This window comes from Pongo pygmaeus, chromosome 10, assembly GCF_028885625.2.
Source record: "Pongo pygmaeus isolate AG05252 chromosome 10, NHGRI_mPonPyg2-v2.0_pri, whole genome shotgun sequence".
Taxonomy (NCBI): domain Eukaryota; kingdom Metazoa; phylum Chordata; class Mammalia; order Primates; family Hominidae; genus Pongo; species Pongo pygmaeus.
This window is the reverse complement of record NC_072383.2, coordinates 33,761,404-33,783,966: the sequence shown is the minus strand read 5'-3', so window position 1 is coordinate 33,783,966 and position 22,563 is coordinate 33,761,404. Positions and strand designations below refer to the sequence as shown.

At 40.5% G+C, this 22,563-nt stretch overlaps 1 protein-coding gene across 1 annotated transcript in view; it reads left to right on the top strand.

Annotated features, from left to right (window-relative positions):
- PKP2 (plakophilin 2) overlaps positions 1-22,563 on the top strand; it is a 105,830-nt gene that overhangs the window by 41,218 nt on the left and 42,049 nt on the right. The window contains exons 5-6 of the mRNA XM_054444306.2: positions 4,515-4,722; positions 14,305-14,482. Coding sequence (XP_054300281.1) covers positions 4,515-4,722; positions 14,305-14,482 — 386 coding nt within the window. The remainder of the gene's footprint in view (positions 1-4,514; positions 4,723-14,304; positions 14,483-22,563) is intronic.

Below are 22,563 nucleotides of genomic sequence, written 5' to 3'. Positions count from 1 at the left end.
CATTTTTTAAATGACATATGAATTTTTATAGTATTAATATTTTATAAATTTCAGTTAACATTTTTAAAGGTGATGGTAGTTGCTACCTTGTGTTGAGTAACTACTGTGTGCCTGACATGTAACTGCTCATCTTACACAGTAATTCCCATTTGACTAATGAGGGAACTGTATGGCTAATAAAGTGCCTGTCAGCTCTGCCTCTCCCGTGGATACCTCAACATGTGGGTATGTGACAACCATCAACCAGTCTTCCCCCATTGCTGGATGTTAATGGTTTCTTATTTTCTGCTATTATAAAAGATGTAGTCACTATTTTTGCATGTTAGTCTCTGTCTTCATTTCACATTGTTTCCCAATAAAAGTTACTAGAAGTGAATATTTTAAAAGTTTTGACACATATTGCCACTTGCCTTCCTGAAAGGTTATGCCAGTTTACAGGGAGTGATTAATTCTAATGGGAAGGAAAGCAGAGAAAGGGAGTGACATTTCATAGAGGAGGTGACATTTGAGCTGGATCCCACAGGATGAGTAGGGCTTTGCCAGAAGAGAGGCAGAGTGGACTGAACCTTCCAGACAGGAGGAGGAAGCGAGAGCAAAGGCTCCAGGTCTGGAGAGAGCCTTTGCCTCAGCAGAGGCTGTGTGTTCCCTATGCTTATTTGCAACCAGAAGTCCTCATCATTTACTTATTTTATAATTGACAGGGAAGATAGAATAAAGCCACAGAGAGAGTTAAAATTCTCATATGTAACTCTGCCCTTTCATGTATTTAGAAACGAACTCAAATGAGAACTTTTTTGAAGTTCTGAAACATTCATGGTAGTCTATTTCTTTTTTCCTTTTCCCAAAGGAGGGAAAAATACCCTGAGGATTCAGTATAATTGGGAAACTCATCAAACCTCCCTGGTTCCAGCTGCTTCACTGAATGTTAAGGGACAAGAGCAGCATATTTGACATTGGTCCTAATGTGGATAGGATTCATCACCTACCATCTTCTAGTTACATGCAAGGAGAAGGTCATTAACTTTTTGCATTTAGCAGGATTTATATCCATTTGCTTGATAAAATGGATGAAAGCAACTAAAGTCTATTTTTAAGCTTGGGATAAGTGCCAGACACTAGGGAGTCGAGTTTTACAGTAAGTAGAGCTGTAGCCGGATTTCGGCCTTTATCTGAGCACTGGTGTGTCTATAGTTCTCTCTTTCCGGGCTAGAGCAAGTGCTGAAAGCCAAAGTGATAAAGGTGACAGGGTAAGGGAGCAGGTCTGAGCTGGGGAGGCTTCTGTATGCCACTTCTTACTAATTCTATCATTTCAGCTTGAAATGCAATATGGCCAGTAAGTCATTTCCCATCATATTTTGAAGAAAGCAACTTATAAATTATGAATTAAGTTAATAAAATATTTCTAAAGCTTCCAAAGTACCTCAGGACAAATAGGATTTTGTTTTTGCATCTGATATGTATACTGCTACTGGGAGGATTTGGTCTACCTGGCATTCATGAAGCTTATAAAGTGTGAATTTATATTATGAACTTATATTTTCTCAAAAACTTAAAAACAGGCACTGTGGCATGGTAACAGAATAACAGATCTCACCCAGAAGACACGGGTATATATCCCACAGTGCTATTTTGCCAGTCAAGGCCTTTCTTTCTGTAGTTTAACTTATTAAAAGGAGGAAGCCGGCTGGGCGCGGTGGCTCACACCTGTAATCCTAGCACTTTGGGAGGCCAAGATAGGTGGATCACTTGAGGTCAGGAATTCGAGACCAGCCTGGCCAACATGGCAAAACCCCATCTCCACTAAGAATAGAAAAATTAGCTGGGTGTGGTAGGGCGTGCCTGTAATCCCAGCAATTAGGGAGGCTGAGTGAGACAGGAGAATTGCTTGACCCAGAGGGCGGAGATTGCAATGAGCCAAGATTGTGTCACTGCACTCCAACCTGGGCGACAGAGCAAGACAACGTCTCAAAAAAAAAAAAAAAAAAAAAGTATGAATTTACCTTAAAACCTTACCATGAAATAAAAATTAGAGAATTAGGAAAACGTGAATTACAGATTGTTTTAACATAAATTGTGTATTTTGTTTTTTTTTTTTTTTCGTTTAAGGAAATGTAATACAGGTTAAGTATCACTTATCCAAAATGCTTGAGACCAGGAGTATTTTGAATTTAGGGGTTTTCAGATTTTGGAATATTTGCATTACATTGGTTGAGCATTCCTAATCCAAAAATCCAAGATCTGAATTACTCCCTTGGAGCATTATGTTAGCATTCAAAAAGTTTCAGATTTTGAAGTATTTCAGATTTCAGATTTTCAGATAAGGGATACTTAGCCTGTAATAGGAATAGATGAAGTGATGAAATAATCTGTTGGACCAGATTTACTTGACAGCTAAGAAATCTTTTTTTTGAGATGGAGTCTCACACTGTCGCCCGAGCTAGAGTGCAGCGGTGCCATTTCTGCTCACTGCAAGCTCCACCTCCTGGGTTCAAGCAATTCTCCTGCCTCAGCCTCCCAAGTAGCTGGGATTACAGGTGCCCACCACCATGCCTGGCTAATTTTTTTGTATTTTTAGTAGAGATGGGGTTTCACTATGTTGGCCAGGCTGGTCTTGAACTCCTGACCTCATGATCCGCCCACCTCGACCTCCCAAAGTGCTGGGATTACAGGCATAAGCCACCGTGCCCCGCCAGCTAAGAAATCTTTATCATGCATTTAAATGGCTTTAGACACAGTCCAACAGAATTGCTGTGGCCACTCTCCCATGTCTCTTGTTCTGCAAATGTCTCCTCAGAAGGGAGCCAGCAGGTGGAAGTATTTACTCCTTATTATGTCCAGTGAAGCCTTAAAGGAATCAAGAGTACTTTCTTCTTAAGGTTCTTGCAATCTATTAATTAGATAATGTATATAAAACTCCTAACATTATACTGACGCTTCTTAATGTTAGAAGTAGGAGGGAGAGGAGTTGTAATTTTTGCTTTATGATGATGACTGTGGTTGTTATTGTTGTGGCTATTATTTAGATTGTTTTACAATTCTGATATTTATTTCCACCTTTCTAGTCTTTTCTCCAGTCCTGTCAAAGGAATATGTAATATTGGAGGGCTGTGTCCTAAATACCATTTACCTGTCTATGAAAGGGAGGCTAGAGCTTGGTACATAGAAAATATGCAAATCTGCCCTGGGCCAGGCGTGCAGCTCTCCACTGAGCATAAGCTGCTGGCAGTTAGGGTGTCCTTCCTAAGTGACAAACTTCATCTGAAAGGCAAGCTCATGCCCATTGATGAAAACTTATTTCCTCAAAATTTCTGCATGAAGATAGTTAAAATGAGATCTTTACCAACAGCTCTTGGCAGCTTAAAAGTTTCAAAATCAGATGTGAATGGAAGCCTAAGAGAAGGAAAGCCTTCAGTCTACAACCTAATGTTTTATTTCACCAACGCTGTGTCTACCTTTAATTTCTTTAGATAATATTTTCTGACTAAAACAGAAAATCTCCCTGCTTAGATTAGGATTATTTGGCCCCTTCTTACATCAATTTGTTTCCCATTCCTGGTTGTGCCCTTTCTCTAATAGCATGCGCTTTCTTATGTATTTGGATAGAAGGAATATTTTTTAAATAACACATTTAAAAGTGTAAAATTATTTTATCTGCTTAAAGTGCTTGCATAAGTTTTATAAGTCTTTTAAAATACTCCATGCAATTGATTATAAGAATTTAGGGTTAGTGGCCGGGCGCAGTGGCTCACGCCTGTAATCCCAGCACTTTGGAGGCTGAGGCAGGCAGATCACAAGGTCAGGAGATCGAGACCATCCTGGCTAACATGGTGAAACCCCATCTCTACTAAAAATACAAAAAATTAGCCAGGCATGGTGGCTGGCGCCTGTAGTCCCAGCTACTCGGGAGGCTGAGGCGGGAGAATGGTGTGAACCTGGGAGGCGGAGCTTGCAGTGAGCTGACATCCCACCACTGCACTCCAGCCTGGGTGACAGAGCGAGACTGCGTCTCAAAAAAAAAAAAGAATTAGGGTTAGTTTGCGTTACTACTGAGGTTGATATGGTAAATGCATTTTTATTTCTGTTAATGAAAGTGATACTATTCATTTTATATGGACTATAAAGTTTTGTCTTAGGAAAAAACGTACGTAATTTTGGATTCTTTAATAAAAAAACTCTCCTTACTGCCTAGATTCTCAATTCTCTTCATTTCTATTATGCTCCAAGCTTTTATCACTTAACTTTGTTTAACTAGTACCCTTTATCACTTAATCTTCCCCTGCAATTATTTCCTAGGTTTCAGTCTTAACTTCCCAAATTTACTATAAGTTCCTTGATGACAGATACTGCCTTATAGCCAGGGTATATTCTACAAGAGCCTCAGTTGTGCTACACATAGTTGTTGATGAAGAAGGGTTATAATCAGCATCAGTAAACTTCATCTATTTGTATTACATTGAATGCCTTGATGCCACATCAAAATTAATATTAGAAATATGCATCTACTTCTTCCCCAGGTTAACCAGCTTCGTGGCATCCCCAAGCTTCTGCAGCTCCTAAAAGTTCAGTATGAAGATGTTCAGCGAGCTGTGTGTGGGGCCTTGAGAAACTTAGTATTTGAAGACAATGACAACAAATTGGAGGTGGCTGAACTAAATGGGGTACCTCGGCTGCTCCAGGTGCTGAAGCAAACCAGAGACTTGGAGACTAAAAAACAAATAACAGGTAGTGCTTACTGAACATTGAAGAACCTAACAGATTTGTGCTCCAGCCAGATGCCTTACATCATCTCCTTTTCTTAAGTTTCATGGAGCAAATGATTGATGGGCTCATTGTTATGCTAGAGATGGCTTTAAAGGAACATTGTTACCTGCTGGCTTAGACTCCAAATTTGAGCCATATTCGAATTCCTTTTTTTTTTTTTTTTTGAGACAGACTCTTGCTCCATCACCCAGGCTGAAGTGCAGTGGCGCAGTCTCAGCTCACTGCAACCTTTGCCTCCGGGGTTCAAGCAATTCTGCCTCAGCCTCCCTAGTAGCTGGGATTACAGGCATGTGCTACCACACCCGGCTAATTTTTGTATTTTTAGTAGAGACCATGTTTCTACTAAAGTTTAGTTTCACCATGTTGGCCAGGCTGGTCTCGAACTCCTGACCTCGTGATCCGCCCGCCTCGGCCTCCCAAAGTGCTGGGATTACAGGCATGAGCCATGAGCCACTGCGCCCAGCCTGAATTCCTTTTTTCTAAAGGGGAAAATGTTCTGCGGCTTTTGCTTAATATTCTTAATTAGAAACTCTATGCACCTTTGACTAAATGGCTTTAAAAACAACTTGACAAGACTCATTGCAATGAAAATTCTGCTTAAATTCACTGACAGCCCACTTTGTAGTTTAAGAACGTGTAGGATTTCACTGTTATCCTAGGTGTCCCAAACCTTCTAAAGAAAACTGACAAGAGCCACACCCAGTTGTTTGTATTATTTACTCAACAACCAGCTTGCTGGATCTATAGAAAAAGAAAATGAAATGGAGTGTCACATAGTTTTCCAATGTGGAGGATCAATTTAATCAAATATCAGAAACTGTTTTTTCCAATCTTTCCATTATCTGGACTCCTCTCAGTACCACCTCCTTAGCTCACGGCAACCTTAAAGAAAGAAGAAAAGAGTAACTGGATATGTTTGTTTTTTTAATTCTCTACTTCATATTTTTGTTCAAATACTGATTTGAGCAAATGTCTCCTTTTTATGCAATGAATTGGAGAGATGGACTAATCAGATAGAATTAAAACAGCAGTGTTAGTAATATGTCCTCTAAGCATGAAGAGAAGGGGCTAGTTTCATTTAAATGAACGACTGTTTTTTTATCGTATGATAAAAGAGAAAATGATTTATTCCAGAGAAAATGATTTAAACCAGAGAAAATGATTTGTTCCAGAATAAGCACTCTCCCCGCCATCACCATCAGCTCTCCGCTTGTGTTCCCTGCACATAGTACAAAGAGTACAGGAGGGGCTGGGTGCAGTAGCTCATGCCTGTAATCCCAGCACTTTGGGAGGCCAAGGCAGGAGGATTGCTTGAGCCCAGGAGTTCGAGACCAGCCTGGCCAACATAGTGGGACCCTGTCTCTACGAAAAATAAAGAATTAGCCAGGTGTGTTAGTGGTGTGTGCTTGTAGTCTCAGCTATTCGGGAGGCTGAGGTGGGAGGATTGCTTGAGCCCAGGAGGTTGAGGCTGGTGCAGTGAGCCATGATTGCACCACTGTACTCCAGCCTGGGCAACAGAGTGAGACCTTATCTCAAAAAAATTAACAAAGATTGCAGGAGGCATAACTGAGTGCAATCATCAGTAAATTTTTGTTAAATATCTTCAGTGTCTCAGTGATATACGTACATTTTCTAATTTAATTATCACAAAAACCTTGGGTTTCTAGGTACTATCAGGTGTTATATCTCAATTTTACAGGTGAGGAAACCAGTGCTCAAAGAATATATACCATAGAAGAGGTTTTTCTTTTTATTAACTATGTGTAATAGTTGACAGTGTTCTGGTAAATACTTTTAAAGGAAGTACTCCACAAATATTGTTTTAAAGTGAATTGAATATATTTTGCTCTTCTACCTACTTCATTTAGTTATACAATAGGTTTAATTTTTCTATAAAGATTTTGTCATTATGTTATCTCTACTCGCTTTATATCTTAAAATATCACATTTTAAAAAAATTCAACATTCATTTTAGATATGGGGTTACGTGTTCAAGTGTGTCACATGGGTATATTGTGTGATGCTGAGGTTTGGGATACGAATTGTCCTGTCACCCAGGTACTCAGCATAATACCCAACAGATAGTTTTTCAACCCTTGCCCCCATCCTTTCCTCCCTCTTTTATTCATCTTTATGTGCGTGTATCCCCAATGATTAGCTCCCATTTGTAAGTGAGAATATGTGGTATTTGATTTTTTGTTTTTGCATTAATTTGCTTAGGATAATGACCTCCAGCTGTATACATGTTGCTAAATATCACATTTTAAATTCTGATATATTTTAATGTTATAAAACTATGTGAGGTACCATGCTACTCTGTCTACTCTCTTTTTCTTTTTGAGACGGAGTCTTGCTCTGTTGCCCAGGCTGGAGTGCAGTGGCATGATCTCAGCTCACTGCAACCTCTGCCTCCAGGGTTCCAGCAGTTCTCCCTGCCTCAGTCTCCCAAGTAGCTGGGATTACAGGCGCCCACCACCACGCCCAGCTAATTTTTTGTATCTTTAGTAGAGACGGGGTTTCGCCACGTTAGTCAGGCTGGTCTCGAGCTCCTGACCTCAGGCCATCCACCTGCCTCCACCTCCCAAAGTGCTAGGATTACAGGCGTGAGCCACCGCGCCTGACCAGTACCGTGCTACCCTCTTGCCAGCATTCTGTCATGTCCCATGAGGGATTTCTTTTCATAGCCATGATTTGTATTAAAATGCCTGTAGAAATTAAAAGTGATTCCATTCATTTAACCAACATTTACAGAGTGGCTTTCAGGGGTCAGGTACTGAGAATCATAGCCTAGGGAGGGTGTGGATTTGGGGTTTTTTTGTTTTTGTTTTTTTTAAAGGATGGGGATCTCACTGTGCTGCCTAGGCTGGTCTCCTGGGCTCATGAGATCCTCCTGCCTCAGCCTCCTGAGTAGCTGGGACTACAGGGACATGCCACTGCACCCGCATTGGATTTTGTTTCCCCATCTACTAGTTTTATAGTCAGGAAATACTTCCTGAAGGGGTTATGTTTCATTGTGGACCTTAAAAGAGGAATAGGCTTTGGATTGGTGTTTTGAAGGAGGATGAAAGTTATTCCTCACAAAGTGAGCATCACTAGCAAGGCAAAGAGGCAGAAAGAAACTAGCTGCCGGTCATTTAGAGGAGACATGGAAAATATCGTGATTTGGAGTTAGAGTGCCTGGTAGTTAGAGAGCTTGGGAAGTGTGTGTGTGCTTGCATGTGTGTGTGTGTGTGTGTGTCAAGGGAACAAGCCATTGAATCACGCTTCCTCCTCTACATAGGCAATAGGAGACTAACATCAGAGAACATTCTGTGATGTTGATGCTATATGAAACCATTCAGGCATCATTAGATCATCTATAGAGTTGATAAATGGAAGTTGATTGTGCAGCACCCAGGATTTCTGGTATAAGCCAAACATCCCTACTGGAGGGTGTTCATTACATGCTAATTGAACCGAACAGACATTTGAACATCTGATACAAATCCTTCTAAATTACTCCCTTTGGCTCTACTAATAGAAGAGCTAAATAAGGGCTTTCTGGGCCTCAGAAATAAATTGTTAACCTAATATAGACATATTTATTTCTTTGTTTAGAAACACAAAGAAAGTAAGTATATATGTGAATCTTACTGGTCTATTTCTTAGACCTTTTTTTTTTTTTTCTGAACCCCTATTATGTGTTGGTCACTAAGCTAGGGCTTTCTGTTTTTTTATCCCTGTTTCTCCTGACAACTCCGTAAGAGGTGAAAGCATAATTGGTGATTTACATATGATCAGTGTGAGACTCAGAGGGGTTAAGTAAATTGCCCAAGGTTGCATAAATAGTAAAGAACAAAGCCCAGGTTTGAACCTAGTTGTATTTGAGTGTTTTGCTGGCTCACCACCTACTTTTGAGGCACGTGATGACTCATTTGTATAGTCTTTCAGAAGGGGCTTGTCTTTGAGACTCTGATCAGAGAGCTCTTCCTCGCTCCTCTTTGACACCCTTCCTCTCTCTTCTTTTTTTTTTTTTTTTTTGAGAAGGAGTTTCACTCTTGTTACCCAGGCTGGAATGCAATGGTGCGATCTCAGCTCACCGCAACCTCTGCCTCCCAGGTTCAAGCAATTCTCCTGCCTCAGCCTCCGAGTAGCTGGGATTACAGGCATGCGCCACCATGCCTGGCTAATTTTGTATTTTTAGTAGAGACGGGGTTTCTCCGTGTTGGTCAGGCTGGTCTCGAACTCCTGACCTCAGGTGATCTGCCGGCCTCGGCCTCCCAAAGTGTTGGGATTACAGGTGTGAGCCACTGCGCCGGCCCCTCTGTCTTCTTGTCTCTGCCTTGGTTCAAGCTGTCTTCATCTCTCGCTCTACTTCTGCAGTAGTAGCCTAGGATCTTCTCTTCTAATGAAAGAACTTCAGAATCAAAGACACCCCCACTCCCCCCACCCCGGTGAGATTGTTCTTTCTCCCTTACTAAGTGAGTGTGGTAGTGTTCCCGTAATTGAAATGAGAACGGCACATCTTGGTCTCAGAAGTTCATCTTCAAGGTCACTGAGTAGTGAGCATTAGCTGGAGTGAGCAGGGATATACCTTGGATTAAAACGGACAAGTCATGATAAGAGTGCAGCAGGGATTCTTATCCCTCTTTCATTACATATGAAAGAGTCAGGGGTGATTGTCAGTGAAATGTGTTGAAACTGCATATTAATCCCTGCATGTTTTATAAAAGTACTTAATTGGATTGCTGTATTTTAATAAAATACTCAAAATGTTTTGCTATAAAATATTTATTATGCACTTTCTTTAAGTAATTGTATATTATTTTATTCTGCATTCATAATGTGTAACAAGGTACCCTGGGTTTATATATAACTTGGCAAACATGGCCGTTTCAATAATCTGATATTCCAGTTAAGATTTGCAAAATTTAGGTGAAAGGAGGGGTATATCTGTACAAGGGAAATTGTAAAAAAGAAAAAAAAAAAAAAAAATTCCTCCCACTCTTTGACCACTTTGAAAAACACGGTTAAAAAGAACCAGTTTTCTTTCTTGTCCTTGTCCAAGCGGTCATTGTCCTCATCTTTTCCCTCCTCATTCTTTTTCACTGAAGATAGGGATTTATTTAATCATAAAATTTGTAAGTTTTGCTGCCTAAGTGTTAAGGCAGATTTGTTAAATTACTGTATTTTCTGTCCTAGAGGTCATTATTATTATTTTTTTAATTTTTATTTATTTTTTTGAGATGGAGTCTCGCTCTGTTGCCCAGGCTGGAGTACAGTGGCATGATCTTGGCTCACTGCAAGCTCTGCCTCCCGGGTTCACGCCATTCTCCTGCCTCCTGAGTTCACGCCATTCTCCTGCCTCAGCCTCCAGAGTAGCTGGGACTACAGGCGCCCGCCACCACACCTGGCTAATTTTTTTTGTATTTTTAGTAGAGACGGGGTTTTACCACGTTAGCCAGGATGGTCTCAATCTCCTGACCTCGTGATCCGCCCGCCTCGGCCTCCCAGAGTGCTGGGATTACAGGCGTGAGCCACCACGCCCGGCCGAGGTCATTATTATTTAACATGAGTTGTAATATCTAAGATCCCTTTACTGGTTAGCTATTTTTTGCAAACATCACAGTTGGCAGTAAATTTCTGGATAATGCAGTTACTGTCTCTTATAATTGATAATTATTCTAATTATATCCCTTAACAGAGTCCGGATCCCTTTCTTTTTGGCTAGAATGAGAGCCTCATAGTAGAAAATTACAGGCAGACAGACCATCTGCAACAAAGAACTATACTAGTAGACATTAAAACACTATGAATAAATTGACCAGCAGTTAAAGATGAGACACATGAAAACCCAAACCGTAAATATTATATTAGGTAATCCAGAATCTGATCATTGAAGGGACATCTATTCAGAATCATCTAGTCCATTGGTTTCCTCATGCCCAAAACTGGAATTTTTTTAAAAAATATAAGTTCCTGAACTCCATCCTGAGATTCTGGCTCAGCAAATTTGGGGCATGGCCCAAGACTGTGAGTCTGTTTTGTCACCGGGCTCATTTGGAAACTGCTCATCTAGTCTAACACTTTAATTTCAGGGTAAAAGCCCTCATCTACTTTCTGATAAGAGATAAGCTAATTTTTATTCCCTCCAGTGATAGAGCTGGGTCTTACAAGTAGTTCCTTCTGTTTTCTTCAAAGCTCTCTTAGAAGTTTATACTTTCAGTGAGCCAAAATCTCCTTCTTTAGAATTTCCACTCATTGGTTCTGGTTTTGCCTCCTCTAGTCATGGAAAATGATATCTAGTTGTTTAAATTTGCATTTCTTTAGTTACTAGAGAACATGGATTCCTGTGTACATTAGCTCCTAATATCAGTTGGTTTTGTGTTATGTACCTTCCCAATTTTTCTACTGGTGTTTCACTTTTTAGTGATTTATAAGAACTCTATATATTAAGAGTATTAACCTTTTATCTCATACTGTACATATTTTCCCAGTTTGTAGTTGGTTACTCACTGATTTTGTGTGAGGGTGTGTGTGTGTAAGCATATGTAATCCTGAATCTCTATTGAACATCTTAGTTCTTTCACAGCTTTCATGCCACCCAGAAATTTGACAGGCATGACATTTCTATGTAAAATCCTATATTAGAAATTCTAAAATTATACTGAAACTTCCAAAATCATATACTTTTGTAGAAATAATGGAGCATGCCAAGCTCTGAAGGATACTGACTGTTGAAGGAAAATTCCACTCCCTTTGTTCCAATTAATCCTCTCTGGTTTTTATTGTAAGGTGTACTTTTCCTTTGAGTGCCCTGTGTGGTCCTTTTTAAAAGGAGGAAATGTCATTATGCTTCACATTCTTAAGCTTCTGGCAGGCAGAGACTATTAATTTGTTTGCTTATTTAGGACTAAAGAAGCTTTTTTTTTTTCTTCATTTCTCTCTTCTTCCTAACTTGCTTTTGTAGCTTAGTAACCAAAACTCAACCTCAGACTTGCCTTTAAATTGTTTTCAACCACCTTCTGAGTTTTATCTGTCCCTCTTCCAGGGCCTCTTAAGGAGAAGTGGGAGGAATGAAGTCATTGTGTTGCAAAACCTGTGGCTGAGGGACACTGCTCCTTAACCCCAAATGCTAGTTTGATCAGGAAAATACCTCCTCATAAGCCAGAAATCTAGTTCTCACAAGACACCAGACCCAGTGTCACTGTATCTAATGGAAGCTCTGTGTAGGCTCCAGTGGAAATCTGGTTACAGTTTCAAAAAGTAGCTACCTGTGCACAGCAGAAGCAAACTGTTTAAGCCCAAAAGACTGCATGAAGCCTAATGTGTTCTAATTGGTTGGACCAAATATAAGTATGCTGAGTAATTACCAAGCTTTAACTATACAGACTGTTATTTCAGGGGAGGCGATGTTTGCCACATAGTTGAGCCAAGTCTGCCACATTTGCTATGTTCATAAAGGAGCCAGCCCTGAGTACCTGTGCTTCCTTTTTCCTTTGCACAGACCATACAGTCATTTTAAGAAGTAGGAATGGCTGGCCGGGCGCGGTGGCTCACGCCTGTAATCCCAGCACTTTGGGAGGCCAAGGCGGGTGGATCACGAGGTCAGGAGTTCGAGACCAGCCTGACCAACATGGTGAGACCCCCCCGTCTGTACTAAAAATACAAAAAAATTAGCCGGGCGTCGTGGTGTGCGCCTGTAATCCCAACTACTCAGGAGACTGAGGCAGGAGAATCACTTGAACCCGGGAGGCAGAGGTTGCAGTGAGCCGAGATTGTGCCACTACACTCCAGCCTAGGTGACAGAGTGAGATTCTGTCTCAAAAAAAAAGAAAAAAAAGAAGTAGGAATTGCTGGGCCAGGCACAGTGGCTCACATCTGTAATCCCAGCACTTTGGGAGGCCGAGGTGGGCGGATCACCAGGTAAAGAGTTCGAGACCAGCCTGGCCAACATGGTGAAACCCTGTCTCTACTGAGAATACAAAAATTAGCCAGACTTGGTGGTGTGTGCCTGTAATCCCAGCTACTCGGGAAGCTGAGATCGCACCACCGCACTCCAGCCTGGGCAACAAAGCAGTACTCCATCTCGGGTGAAGAAAAAAGAAGTAGGAATTTTTGCCTGGGCAGTGAGAAGGATAGGGTAGAAAGGAAAGAGTCATCCATCCCTTCTCTTTCTGCCCCTCTTCTCCTTTTCCTGGGCATTAGTGAGTTAGTGTAACCTATTACGGTATGAAAGATGATGAGGCGGGCCAGGCAATGGCTCATGCCTGTAATCCCAGCACTTTGGGAGATTGAGGCAGCAGATCATTTGAGGTCAGGAGTTTGAAACCAGCCTGGCCAACATGGTGAAACCCATGTCTATTAAAAATAGAAAAATTAGTCAGGCATGGTGGCGGGCACCTGTAATTCCAGCTACTTGGGAGGCTGAGGCAGGAGCATCGCTTGAACCTGGGAGGTGGAGATTGCAATGAACCGAGATCAAGCCGCCACTGCACTCCAGCATGGGCAATAGAAAAAAAAAGAAAGAAAGATGACGAGGCAACTTTACACCTGCTGGGAGTCCCTGGAATAGCAAGCAATTGGTGTACAGCCTTCCTTCCACTGAATCAGAAGGATTCGAGCTCCAAATTTCAGAAACAAAAAAATCCTAAATGTATATGCCACTTTCTATTTTCTCTCAGTACCCAGCCTCAGTCTGTATGTCACAGTATATACCTTGTAAAGTACAACATGCTATTATCTCAGTTTCTTCTGGATTGGCCTATATGGTCTTTCTCTTTAATATGGGGGATTCAAGAGGAAAGAGAAAATTTAATGAGTAAATAGGGTACTAATCTTTAAGCAGTACTTAGGCCATGCAAGTTGGCCGATAGGGAAGATGCTCTTGTCTCTCCTTCACTGCCAAACTATAACATAAGAATACATGAGGTAGCCAGAATAAATTGCTGGAGGACGTGATTCTGTCATTGGGTAGCAGTCAATAACATTAATTGGTGATGTTGATCAGCTTCCTGTTGACAGGCATGGAGAAAGGCTTTCTGCAGACCTTCCCTGCTCTTACCGGGAGGCACAATGTCAGGTGAAAGTTACAGTTAGTGAGAAGGAGGCAGGGAAGATATTTTCCCATGTGTATCTAAGGGAGAAAAAAATATGACTCTTTAAAAATGTTGATGTTTTAGTTACAATAGGACCATTTTAAGCCTGCCTATTGGTGAGCCCAGACTTTATTATCCCGGTCAGGTCAGCTTTGTGGTAGGGCCCTTTAAGAGAAACAGCAATAAATGCTTAAGTATGTCTGGCCTTTATTTGTATATCTGATTAGTTTAAACCTGCACAATTTGTAACCTAAGCCATGTATTTATTGCTCATGTGGGTCAGCCTCCATCACCATCTAATGAGTTCTAATTGGGTTCTTCCAGTTGAGAAAGGGGCTGGCCCCCCCACCCCCAAATTTTTTTATGACTAGTCATAGCCCTGGAGTTGATGGCCTTAACTGAACTTTTCAGCGGTCATTTTGGTCCCACCCTGCACTGTTTTCATGGTAACTCTGTGCTTTTCTAGGTTTGCTGTGGAATTTGTCATCTAATGACAAACTCAAGAATCTCATGATAACGGAAGCATTGCTTACGCTGACGGAGAATATCATCATCCCCTTTTCTGGGTGGCCTGAAGGAGACTACCCAAAAGCAAATGGTTTGCTCGATTTTGACATATTCTACAACGTCACTGGATGCCTAAGGTAATGCTACCTGTACCCTGCCCTGATAGAAGATGCAGTAAAAAATTAGGTAGCCCCAAGGAAGTCAGGATATATTCTGCCTTTGGTTCTTTTCTAGTTACACAGTTTGTTTGATTGTTTGTTTGTTTGTTTGTTTTATTTATCTTTTTTAAAACAGAGTCTCGCTCTGTTGCCCAGGCTGGAGTACAGTGATCTGCCCGCCTTGGCCTCCCAAAGTGCTGGGATTAGAGGCATGAGCCACCATGCCCGGCCTACACAGTTTATTTTTTGAGAGACTTTATTTGGATGGTAACTGAAAGAATTTATTATGATAAGATGTTTATTTCTTCTCCATAGTTAATCACATAGTAATAGATATCAAATACCAATTTTGTGTAAAGCATTATGTTAGCTACTGAAGGCTATACAAAGATGAATAAGAAAACCCTTGGCTGGGTGCGGTGGCTCAACCTTGTAATACCAGCACTTTGGGAGGCTGAGGCAGGAGGATCAGTTGAGGTCAGGAGTTTGAGACCAGCCTAGGCAACATAGCAAGACCCTGTCTCCACAAAAAAATGAAAAAATTAGCTGGACATCATGGTGTGCACATGTAGTCCCACCTACTCAGGAGGCTGGGACAGAGAATCTCTTGAGCACAGGAGGTTGAGGTGCCAGTGAGCCATGATTGCACCACTGCACTCTAGCCTGAGTGACAGAGCAAGACCCTGTCTCAAAAAATACAAAACAAGAATATCCATAAGGAATGTTTAGTGGAGCGGGGGACACAGATAAGCAAGTGAACTAGAAGACAGCTACAATGAAATGTGTTAGAGCAGCAGTTCTCAAAGCTGGCCACAGGTCCAGCACCACCTGGAAGTTGTTAGAATTCTCAGGTCCCACCCCAGACCTCCTGAATCAGAAACACTCAAGGTTGGGCCCAGCAATCTAGTTTTAACAAGCCTCTAGATGATTCTGACAGTCACTGAAGTTTGCGAACTAGGATGTCAAAGGTACAAGTGAAGTGCTGCGGGAATGCAGAACAAAGGACCATTCATGGCATCTGGTGAGATCAGAAGGGCACTAGAGAAGAGGTGTCAAGTGAGCTGGGCCTTGCTGGACTATTTTGGTAGTCAGAAATTCTCTAAAGATAAAGGACCACATTCTTGAAAGGCATAAGAAGTGCCTAAGTGGCCTTCCTCGAATCCATCTTCTGTACTGCCCATTGAATCTGCTTTTCTAGTGCACTTTGATCCATCGCTCACCTGCTTAAACACATTTCATGTCTTAAAGTTTCTCTCCAGCTCCCATTGCCTTACCACATAAAACAGAGTTCTTAGTATGGCAGATGTGTTAGGACTCTTTCCATTGAAAATGGTGGGAACCGAACTTAAACTCACTGAAACAAGTCAGAATTCATTGGCCCATGTGGCTGAGATATTGCAGGTCACTTGAGGAAGTGAAGGAAGTATACCAGGAACCATGGCCGTATTCCCTTTTTGGGACAGAATTCAGCTTTCCTGGGACTCACTCTTTTTCTGTTTGTATCTCATCTCTGCTTGCTCTTCTTTTTTCATAGTGGGCTCATTTTCTGCAAATGCAAACAAGCTTTCTCTACTGAGCAGATAACCTAATTGTAGGCAGCCCTTGCTTAGCCACAAAAAAAAAAAAAAGTGCACATCTTTCTTAAAATGATTGTGCCAGTCACAGGGAAAGTTTTTTCCTGGCCTTGATTCAGAAAGGGGCACATCATTTGAGCCACTGTTGGCCTGGATTGTCCAAGCCTGGATCAGATAACCTCCTTTCATAGCAAGGACAGCAAGATCTGTTACCATAAGAAAAGGGGTGGAAGAACTTACTGGGTGAACCAAACAAAAATGGAAGACACCTTGGTCCATCACAGCATACACAGCCTTTTTCAGTCTATCCACAACCTTCATTACCACCTTTTTTCCCACAAATATACTTCACACCCACCGAAGTGCTTGCTTTTCCTTAGATGTCATAGTACTTTCGTATCAATACTGTATTTAATTTTATTTGCCTGGTAAACATTTTCTGTTATCTGCCTGTTGAATACTTAATCTCCTACTGATTTAAAACTGAAGATAAAGTTCATAATGTTCATAAATGTTCTATGAAACATTTTCCAGCTTCCCCAGCAAAAGCTAGTGCTTGTTCCTGAGGGTTCAAATGGGAATTCATAGGCAAGTCACCACTGTTACTGATTTTGTCACATTGTTGTTATATGATAGTTGTTTACATACCTTTGCTACTATTAATAGATTGTGCCATAAAAGCTAAGCCTATGCATTTATAAAACATTTTTAATGCCTAACACTTAGCAAAGTTTTTAGCATATAGTAAGTAAGGTATTTGAATAAAATGAATAAAGGAATGAGTGAACAAATGAAAATACATGGTGAATTTGGTGAATAATCAAGTCTGATAAGAGTATGGAGTTTATGGTAGAAAGTAATCAAACAAATTGGAAACATAGGCTAAAGCCAGATAGTGGGGATCTTGAGGATCACATTAAGGAGTTAATTTTTTTTGTTTTAATTTTCGATTCAGGAAGTACATGTACAGGTTTGTCACACAGGTACATTGCGTGATGCCGAGGTTTGGCCTTCTAATGTGCCCATCACTCAAATAGTGAACTTAGTACCCAATAGATGGATTTTCAACCCTTTTTCCTGCTCTGTCCCTCCCTGCTTTTGAAATCCCCAGTGTTTATTGTTCCCATCTTTGTGTCTATTTGTACCCAGTGTTTAGCTCCCATTTTTAAGTGAGAACATGTGATATTTGGTTTTCTGTTGCTGCATTAATTTGCTTAGAATAATGGCCTCCAGCTGCATCCATGTTGCTGCCAAGGACATGATTTCATTCTTTTTCTTGGCTGTGTAGTATTCCATGGTGTATGTGTACCACATTTTCCTTTTCCAATCTCCTATTGATGGGAACCTAGCCATGTCTTTGTTATTGTGAACGGTGCTGTGATGAACATACGAGCCCATGTGCCTTTTTGATAGAACAATTCATTTTCCATTGTATATACACCCAGTAATGGGATTGCTGGATTGAATGTTAATTCTGTTTTCAGTTCTTTGAGAAACAGGAGTTAATTTTTTTCTTCTGTAAGCAAAATTAGCTAGTATGGAGGACAGAGATATGATAATTTTTGTGGGAAGAAGAAGAATAATAGTATCAACAGGAAAGGTGTACTGTGAAGGTAAAAATCTAAAGGCAACGATGTTAGTTACAAATCTCTTCCTGTAGTCTCCCCTTATGATTGATGAGTAGAAGATATACATTGGTTGGTTGTAGCAATGCCCTGGTTGGCACACATTTTTCAGAACATATAGTAGCTGAATGCACTCCAGTCAGAATAGCACCGTTTTAAACAGTGTTTGCAAAACAGTCCAGACCACTCTTTTGAATTTCACCTTCCAAAAGCAGAATATAGCCAAAATCTGGGAAGTGAGTGCCATAATGTATACGCTTACTAAACTGTCCATTCCGATTTCATCTGTATATCTCATTTATAACAATAATAGCTAACATTTATTGTTGTTATGTTCTCGAAACTGCTCTAAATGCTTTATGAGGCTTTTCTCAGTTTACTCTCAGCAGCAGCCCCTACAAGGTAGGTTTTCCTCATTTTATAGATGAGGAAACAGCCTCAGAGAGGTTGAGTGATTTTCCTAAAGTCATATGGCTAGTAGTAGACAGAATTGAAACTCAAATGCCGGAAGCTTGTCTTCAAAGCCAAAGGTCTTAGTCAGTATGATACATTAGTATTTGTCACATGTCTACAGATTGTGATTTTGTGGATAAAGCCCCTGCCCTTCATAGTCTCAAGACATCACAGGGTCAGATATTGCCAATTTACAGACATATTCAGTTGTCATTATGGGCATTGTATCAGCATTTCAGTGTTGTTCTTTTTGAAGTTCTGTACATGTAGAACTCTGCACTGCATTTCATATAATCAAAGAAGATACAAAGATGAAGCATATGAAATGGGACACCTTTCCAAAGTAGGAGATGGCATTGCAGACGACTTCAGGGTAAATGTTGTCACAATGAATAGAAAGGCCACTAGGAGAATATTCAGGATATGAGTCAGAATGTAAGAAAAGACCTCCATGGAACCTGCAGTCACGTAGCATTGATTTCCAGGACATGAAAGTATCTGCTGAGTAGTTGCTCATTTATGTCTACAGCTCACTCTTAAAAATTATAAGACAGATGTTGACTGGTTCTAGTAAGAGTTAATCTTAGCTATATTTTTAAAAATCATGAATGTTACCAAATATCTTAATTGCCACAAATTCATTGGTGTTATTTTCAGAGCCAAGAGTGTATTCAGAGCCGACAGTGAACTAAATTGAGTAGTATTTTGGGCATTGTGTTTGATTTAGATTACTATAGCAAATTATTTCCGTCCATTTTGGAGAAAAACTTGTGCATACAACAGTGAACTTTCTCCGTTTACTAGACTTGACATTGAGATCATTTCTGGTCTGCATGTGGCAATGGTGCTGAGTAAATCTGCTCTGCATGTAAAATGTTTGCTTAACTAATGAACTTGTGTTAGTGACTTCAGTTCTGCCCACCTGAAGCTTCTATGGTGAGATCACTCATCTAAGAGAACATGCATAACTTATCCTTCAAAAAAGACTAGCACTGTCAGGTCCACCACCTTGAGGATGTATCGGATCATTTGTCTTTAGGATGAGCATGTGCCCACAACAGCATTTACCACAGGCATCGGTGCTGTCTTTAGGTCCCTTTGGAATTACATACTTTTCACAATTGAAGTCACTCACTTAAAGGTGATACAAATTTTGCAATAGGGATAACCATGTGCCCACGTAAGTTTCCAATTTTTTCTTAAATAATACTCCACTAGCTTAATGAGTGGTAAAATCCAAGATAGGAGAGGAAAATAAATTGTACACTCCAATGTGTTGGAGCCAGCAAGTGAGAGTGATTCTTGGCATTGCAGCATAATTCCGTGTTCAGTGACATCATGTTGGTAGCTTGAAACTAGCCATGATGGGAGTATTTTACTAAGAAACTGGCAAACACAAGCCAGGCATGGTGGTGTGTGCCAGTAGTCTCAACAACTTGGGAGGCTGAGGCAGGAGGATTGCTTGAGCCCAGAGGTCCAGCCTGGGCTACATGGACCCATCTCTAAAAACAAAGAAAGAAAGAAATTGGCAAACACTGTAAGTCAGACATCTCCCCCTCCCCCGCCTCAGAAAGCTGGTTGTTAAACATTTATCAGCACACTGCTAGCATTGAATTTCCATTAGTTGATTACTTTAACATCACAGTCTAGATAACTAAGGTACAGGCATATTTCTCTAAAACATTCCTTTTCAAAGAAGAAACAATTCCTTTGTTTTCTTGGACAGTATAATGAAACTTCAGCATGTTTTCTTCTTCTTTCTTTTTGTCCTCTTTTTCTTCTTCAGTGGAGAAAAGCTGCTAAAATATCTCTTTTTTTTCACAGCATCCTTTATTTACTTGGAGTAAGAAGTATAACTTAGTTAAAATATGTATTGCAGTTATCAGATTGCTCTTCCAAATATTTCAAATTCCAAAATATTTATATAATAGGCCTAGAATTTTAAATTACCCAAAAGTAGGTGGGCCCGGTGGCTCATGCCTGTAATCCCAGCACTTTGGGAGGCCAAGGCAGGCGGATCACAAAGTCAGGAGTTCAAGAGCAGCCTGCCCAACATGGTGAAACCTCATCTCTACTAAAAATACAAAAAATTAGCTGGGTATAGTGGCGGGCACCTGTAATCCCAGCTACTCGGGAGGCTGAGGTAGAATAGCTTGAACCCAGGAGGCGGAACTTGCAGTGAGCCGAAGTCGCGCCACTGCACTCCAGTCTGGACAACAGAGCAAGACTCTACTTCAAAAAAAAAGAAAAAAAAAAAGGAATGGCTGTCTTCTTTGATTCTATACTCCCCTAGACACACACACACACACACACACACACACACACCCCTATTTTGAGTCCCTTTTTTTTTTTAATTTAATATGAATTTATACTGTGGCTCATAGTATCAGTTCCTAGGGAATTGGTGTGACCTGACTATTAACTCTGTTTTCTACATCACTGATTGGAAAACCTCTGGATGTAGCATAAATAAAACCAATGGTTAGTATTTGGGATAAGTCTGAAATTGCTGCCAAAGTTTTATCATCATTTCTGCATATTATTCTTATAGCTTCTTTCCTCCTCTTTCTTTTCTTCTTTCTTCCCTCCTCCCCCCAAGTCTTCTTTCTTCTCTTAAAGGACAAGACCTGGAAGCAATTTAGAGGTAATAAATTAAAATGCCTCACGGTTCAGGTAGGCACTTAAGTGGGCAGGTGTAAGACCGTGAGGAATGGTAGGGGCTTCATCAGACTAGAGAAGGGAAAAAACACTTGCCCCAAGAGCAGTGAGAGTCAAGTTTTGGAAAACATTTAAGTCAAAAACAAACACATCTAGGGAGCTTCTGTTAGTGGCCTCATTCTTCAGGTGAAGAAATTAAGTCCCCAAGACTCTTCCACAATTGTAGAACCAGCTATCAGAAATTTGAGAATGACAGCTAGTCCAGCCTTCTTGGTATTCTGCCACTGGTCTGCCTTTATTCTCCCTCTTATCCAACCCTATTGTTATTCCTTGAGTACTTGTTGAAGACCTGCTCTATCCAAACCACTATTTAAATTTCTGAGATTTCAAAAGGGAATGGGACCTGTTTTTGCCCTGGAGGAACTCTGGGTTTCATGGAGGAAACTGGCACCTGAAGAGATCATGACAATGCATTTGGTAAGAGATTTAAGAGAGGGATGAAAGTTGCTTCACTAACTTTGCCTTGGGAGTTGGGAATTTTTTCTCGAGAAAGTCAAACTTAAAGAGCTGTTAAAGGATGAGTAGGTGTTTAAATGTCCTCTCAGTCTTTAGTTCATCATTCTATCATTAGGTCATCACCAACATTCTTAAATACTATAGTCATATTTAAAATGTGAGTTCATAAAGCCCTAAAAAGTCACTTTCCTGAGTTACTATATTTTCTTGACTGTCTACTTACGAGACAGGCTTATAAAATTGCCACCTTAAGATAAAGGTGCAGTCTGCTTTGTGAAGCCCTCCCCAGAATTTGTCATTACAGATTTTAAAATATATTCTTTTTTCTCAATGCATTTTATGCCTGTGTATGCTGGTTAAAGAAGAAAAGCAATTTGTAATGCATTTCTCCTACAAATGGCATAAATTTCACTTTTCCCCACCTGTCATCGTATAGTAAATGTGTTTTGAATGTATAATATCCTTTTATATATTAAATTTTATTACTTAAAATTATTTAAATTCTTAAAAGAAATTTTCATTGTCTCTTACACTGGAAATCTAGCTGGAGTGGGGAGTCGTCAGAGGAAGCAAACTGTACCTTTAGAAAGAAAGGCTATAACTATCAGTCTTGTTTCTAATTAGTCACAGAGTTAAAGGCAAGTTGTTTTGGAATATCAATATGAGCTACTCTCTGGAAAATGAATGTCTTCATGTACATTTTTAATGCATTCAGTTACAACTGTCTTCTCCAGCACATACACACCAAAAAAACCACATACCGAATATAATTTTTAATACATATCTTGGTACCAAACTTTAGAAATTTACTGCATCTACATTTTCATGATTATGCATTTTCTTTTCTTTCTTTTTTTATTATTTATTTATTTATTTATTTATTTATTGAGACAGAGTCTTGCTCTGTCACCCAGGCTGGAGTGCAGTGGCATGATCTCAGGTCACTGCAACCTCTGCCTCCCAGGTTCAAGCGTTTCTCCTGTCTCAGCCTCCCGAGTAGCTGGGACTACAGGTGCATGGCACCTCGCCCAGCTGGGTTTTATATTTTTAGTAGAGACGGGGTTTCACCATATTGGCCAGGCTGGTCTCAAACTCCTGACCTCGTGATCCACCTGCCTGGCCTCCCAAAGTGCTAGGACTACAGGTGTGAGCCAGCGTGCCTGGCCTGTATGCATTTTCATTCTAGTTACCTTTGCTCATCCATATCTTATTCTGAATACTCATGACTTATTTG